This window comes from Megalobrama amblycephala, linkage group LG15 (genome assembly GCF_018812025.1).
Source record: "Megalobrama amblycephala isolate DHTTF-2021 linkage group LG15, ASM1881202v1, whole genome shotgun sequence".
Taxonomy (NCBI): domain Eukaryota; kingdom Metazoa; phylum Chordata; class Actinopteri; order Cypriniformes; family Xenocyprididae; genus Megalobrama; species Megalobrama amblycephala.
In genome coordinates this window covers 14,410,711-14,416,710 of record NC_063058.1, presented here as the reverse complement: position 1 = coordinate 14,416,710, position 6,000 = coordinate 14,410,711, and the positions used below count along the sequence as shown (strand labels likewise).

Here is a 6,000-nt window from a genome sequence, read left to right as displayed (position 1 = left end):
TCGGACATGTCCGAAAGAAGCGGTTCTCGGTTGTGTACTGATGATCCGAAAACCGTTGCAACCGGTTCTTGACTCGAGAACGAGAACGGTGACAGGCCGTGTATGTTCGTTCGTGTGCGCCGCGCATGCGCACTCATATCAGCTGCTCTGCTGCTTGTGCCCATCATCATCAGTTCTCTCTTCACAGCAGGTTAAGTCAGTGTACTGTTGGATTAACTGAATAACTCCGGGATGTTGGTTTATTTCGAGAGGTAGTGTCAGGCACGTCAAAATGTGAGTAACTTTAGTAATTTGTGGATTCGTGTTTGCTAACTGGAGATGCGAACTGTTTGGAACGATTCAGACCGATTTGGTGAACTGGTTCGACCGGTTCACTGAAAAGAACCGGTTAAAAAGAACGATTCGTTCGCGAACCAGACATCACTACTAGTTCTATCATCTTTCTCACTGAAAGTCCATCAGACAAAAAAACTCTACTGAATGGCAGTAAAAGTCTGCAGAACAGCACCAGGAAGGACACAGTCTATCTATTTACTGTAGATATTTAATTTTGTTTATTCTATTAATATCAGTAGGTGTATACTTTAGTACTTACACAAGAAGGGAAATGTGTTGTTTAAACAGATTTGTTTCAGATGGTATAGTCAGTTTTAGACAATGCAGTCTGACTAAGATACTTAAAACAAATACTTTGTTTCTTAACATCTATATAGATCCACCAGAAATACAGACTTAAATTTAAATGAAAAGTTTATTTTCAAAATGTGTGCAACAAAGGATAAAAACTGGATGACAATAAAAATTATCATTTATATTTTATTAAAACAACTGAACCCAATTACATAAATGATTCTGTAAATAAAATAGTTTTATATATACATCAGCAAAATATACAATATGAAATGCAGAGTTCAAACAGAAACAGTGTAGCTTCTTTTAGACTGTGGGGCTCTGAGTCTTTGCTGTAGAAGCAGTTTTTGTTGTTGTAGCAGCAGATGTTGTTCTCTGGTCCACTTTAGCAACATGTCCGCTCAACCAGGTGGTCTCTGGATCTACACAGAACTCTTTCCCTGAAATCATCTGAAACCTGAGGGGAAAATGACAAAAACAAGATTTAGATCAAAGTGTTTCTTTAATGGAGTGTCTCATTCAGATTGACATTGCAATATTAAAATAAAATAATAATGTCTAAGATGACACTCACACAACGGCTCGTCTGGGACAGTTGCTGCTGGTCCAGTAGTAAGACTTCACCTGTTTCACAGGAATCTTCACGTCAGTGAACTCCATACAGCAGTTTGACACATCAGCTGCAAGTGGAGCTGAAATATGGAAACAGATAGGCATATAAATATATACCATGCTTATGTAAAGACATTTTTTAATCACCTTTGTTACTAACTTATTACCAAGTTGCTATATCTATATTTTTAAATCATCTAATGCAACAAATTAAACTAAACCTGACATTAATCATCTGAAAACAATTCATTTTATGTTAATTAAAAATCAAAGAGTCCTCACCGCTTGAAGTCATCTGCAGAGAGCAGAAGATCACCAGGACCAGCAGGAACATCAGGCTTCTCATTCTTCACGATGTTTCTTCACAATGACAGAAAGAATCTGTAGAGCTTGAAGATCTCAGATCTGATGTGTCCAGAATAATGTCTAAGCTCCTTCTTATATACAGAGTTAGAGAGGAATTCCTCATAAAGACATTCATGTAAATCCATTTCTGAGTATCAATATTGTAGTATACGAGTTGTTTTTAGTTCTTCCTTTTCCTCATCCTTTTTCTGCTTTGTCGCTCATGTATGAAAGTGGAAGGTACTTTTCTTTCAGATTCACTGAAACGTGCTTCAGAAAATCAACACAAGGCTTCCTCTTTTCAGTTCTGCCGTGCTCAGCATTAAAGTGGTCATGACATGAGAAATTAAACTTGCCTTGATCTTTTGACATATTGAGGTCTTTGTACCATTAAAACATCCTGCAAATTTTATATCTTAAACCATCCTCCTCATTATAAACAAAGCATTTATTTAATAAAGCTCCAAAAGCAGCTTATTTTGTGATGTCACATGGGCAAATACATTAGCAGAGACACTGATGAATAGTTATACATCATCACACAATAGGCCCCGCCCACTGGTGTTCAGTCACATGACGTCTGACATTCACCGACACTGATGTCATCTCGTCAAAAGCAAATAGAAGATTAGAATCACTGTGTCTCTCTACACTGGATACAGTATGGAGAGTTCGCAAACAAAATTTTGTTGAGAGATGAAACAGCCAACTGTATTAGATCTGACAGCAGCTGCATTAAATGATTTCATAATGCTTTGCCTGTTAATGATGTACTTTTCTGCAAATATATATGTTTTATGCAGAAAAAAAAAACTTTAATAACATTATAAGTGAACATCACAGTTCATATTAAAACAATAAAACAATCCATGTCATTACAGCTTTAATTAAATCAGAAGATTTTATGGTCAAATTTGAATTTTTTTTATCACTAATTATTAGGTGTTAAAGGATTAGTTCACTTTCAGATTAAAATTTCCTGATAATTTACTGACCTTCATGTCATCCAAGATGTTCATGTCTTTCTTTCTTCAGTCAAAAAGAAATTAAGGTTTTTGATGAAAACATTCCAGGATTTTTCTCCATATAGTGGACTTAAATGGAGCCCAAACGGTTGAAGATCAAAATTACAGTTTCAGTGCAGCTTCAAAATGTTCTACACGATCCCAGATGAGAAATAAGGGTCTTATCTAGAGAAACCATCACTCATTTTCTTAAAAATAAATAAATAAATAAATAAATAAATTATATAAGTTTTAACAATAAACGCTCATCTTGAACTAGCTCTCTTCTTCTTCTCTATTTGAATTCCAGCAGTGTAGACACTGCTAAGTGTATTACTGCCCTCCACAGGTTAAAGTTTGAACTAACTGTTATATACTTGCACTAGCATATTGTATAGAGGGTATGCACGTGACGTCACCGTCGGCCGTTATGACTGCGGTTACGCCCACTGACTGAGTGGCAGCATTGGTTTTCAGCGTGAATGCTGCAAAAAACATACAAAACACATACAAAACGGGAAAGTGCTTTATGATTGACTGTAGAAATAGCTTTGACACAAAACCTGAGGTATATATTTAAAGGTGCCATCGAAAGTTTTTATACAAGATGTAATATAAGTCTAAGGTGTCCCCTGAATGTGTCTGTGAAGTTTCAGCTCAAAATACCCCATAGATTTTTTTTAATTAATTTTTTTAACTGCCTATTTTGGGGCATAATTAGAAATGCGCCAATTCATGCTGTGGCCCCTTTAAATGCTCGTGCTCCCCGCCCCCGGAGCTCACGCTTGCCTTAAACAGTGCCTAAACAAAGTTTACACAGCTAATATAACCCTCAAATGGATCTTTACAAAGTGTTCGTCATGCATACTGCATGCATGCATCGGATTATGTGAGTATTGTATTTGTTTGGATGTTTACATTTGATTCTGAATGAGTTTGAGGTTTTGCTCCGTGGCTAAAGCTAACATTACACACTGTTGGAGAGATTTATAAAGAATGAAGTTGTGTTTATGAATTATACAGACTGCAAGTGTTTAAAAATGAAAATAGCGACGGCTCTTGTCTCCATGAATACAGTAAGAAACGATGGTAACTTTAACCTCATTTAACAGTACATTAGCAACATGCTAACGAAACATTTAGAAAGACAATTTACAAATATCACTAAAAATATCATGTTATCATGGATCTGTAATTTTGCAATTGGCTATCTATTTACTGTAGATATTTAATTTTGTCAATTCTATTAATATCAAGTATTTTAGTACTTACACAAGAAGGGAAATGTGTTGTTTAAACAGATTTGTTTCAGAGAGTATAGTCAGTTTTAGACAATGCAGTCTGACTGAGATAATACAAATACTTTGTTAAACAATACATATATATATATCTCTATCTCTCTCTCTCTCTCTCTCTCTCTCTCTATATATAGAGAGAGAGAGAGAGAGAGAGAGAGAGAGATCCACCAGAAATATAGACTTAAATTTAAATGAAAAGTTTATTTTCAAAATGCAACAAAGGATAAAAACTGCATGATGATAAAAATTATAATTTATTTTTATTAAAACAATCCAATCCAATCACATAAATTATTCTGTAAATAAAATAGTTCTGTATATACATCAGCAAAATATACAATATGAAATGCAGAGTTCAAACAGAAACAGTGTAGCTTGTTTTAGATTTTGTTCTCTGGTCCACTTTAGCAACATGTCCGCTCAACCAGGTGGTCTCTGGTTCTACACAGATCTCTTTCCCTTTATCGTATGAAACCTGAGGGGAAAATGACAAAAACAAGATTTAGATCAAAGTGTTTCTTTAATGGAGTGTCTCATTCAGATTGACATTGCAATATTAAAATAATAATGTCTATGATGACACTCACACAACGGCTCATCTGGGACAGTTGCTGCTGGTCCAGTAGTAAGACTTCACCTGTTTCACAGGAATCTTCACATCAGTGAACTCCATACAGCAGTTTGAATTTGCTGCATCAATTGCACTGGTAGCTGTAATATATATGACAAAAAGGCCTATTGACAAGTCTATACCATGCTCATGCAAAAAAAAAAGAAAAAAAAAAGACAAAAGTTTTCAGTTAAATAAGTTGCTATATTTTTAAATAACCCACTGAAACAAATGAAACTAAACCTTCCATGAAAAATCTGAAGTCAATTTATTTTATGTTAATTAAATTCAAAGAGTCCTCACCGCTTGAAGTCATCTGCAGAGAGCAGAAGATCACCAGGACCAGCAGAAACATCAAGCTTCTCATTCTTCAAGATGTTTCTTCACAATGACAGAAAAAATCTGTAGAGCTTGAAGATCTCAACAGTGTTGCCAGTATTTTACTGTAAAAAAGCCTGGCAAGGTCTAACAGTGTAGCCTTACATATCTGATGTGTTCTGAATAATGTCTGAGCACTTTATTAGGCCTATATATGAGATAAAAGCCTATACGTTTCTTTAAAAGACATTCTTGTAAATCCTTATGTGATAGGAAGGTCTGTAGATTTTGTTTTGTTTTGTGTGTGTGGGTTTTTTTTTCTGTTCCTTCACCTCTTCATGACCATATCTGAATTGTTACCTAAAACTCATGCTCTAAGAAAACAAAACCACTTCTTCTATTTATAGTGGCTTTTCTTAGTCTAATAGAGGAACTGGAATAATTCAGCCAGTTAAACTCCTGAAATAAAATACAAATTTAAGTCAGTAAAGGTACAGCTAGTTACGGTAAGAAAAAAGGTGTGATCTACTTGTGAGCTTACACTGCATTTACTATAAAATGTTATTTTCTGTCAAACTAAAATAACACGTGTCTAAACATGTCTGAAACACGTTCACAGGGTCCAGAAGACCATGTGTGTTCCTCAATACTTGTACTTTCATTACAAATTGGAATATCTTAAAATGAATTATCTAAATACTTTGGAAAACTTTATAGGCCTACATTTTTGCATATTTTATAGTTATGTAGTCTAATGAAATCCTATCAGCCTGAAAGCTTTCATCAGTAGGTGGCAGTAGAGGACTGCAGAACAGTACCAGGAATGGACACTGAATATCAAAAGCTATTGACCATGGATATTTTGTTCTGTACTTGTATTAATGATCAGCATTTTCGTATTTATATTTGCCTTCAGTAGGTTTAGTCATATTTAGACAATTCCCATAAATCTCAATGAGATATTTAAAAAATCATTATTGTAACAGCGCTAAAAATTCACCACCAGATGTCAGCCGAGAGCTCCTCTTTTTTTAGGATCTGCCAGTATGAAGGAAACTTGTTTCTCTCACCCATCCTACTTCCCAAAACCATGCATATATATCTCCAGACACTTTTATCTTATTTCCCTTTTGAAAAGAAGCTGAAATCCACTCCATTGTGAAGCCATTTTATTTACACACAA

General features: G+C 35.0%; 1 protein-coding gene and 1 pseudogene across 1 annotated transcript; both read right to left on the bottom strand.

Annotated features, from left to right (window-relative positions):
* Positions 1-802: 802 nt before the first annotated feature.
* Positions 803-1,684, bottom strand: LOC125247831 (monocyte chemotactic protein 1B-like). The gene is made up of 3 exons (XM_048159336.1): positions 1,525-1,684; positions 1,205-1,322; positions 803-1,087 (listed from the first exon to the last, which is right to left on the bottom strand). Exons 1-3 carry the CDS (start codon positions 1,586-1,588, stop codon positions 937-939), a joined length of 333 nt encoding a protein of 110 aa, XP_048015293.1. The 5' UTR covers positions 1,589-1,684; the 3' UTR covers positions 803-936.
* Positions 1,685-4,244: 2,560 nt separating this feature from the next.
* LOC125247005 lies at positions 4,245-4,922 on the bottom strand (annotated as a pseudogene).
* Between the last annotated feature and the right edge of the window lie 1,078 nt (positions 4,923-6,000).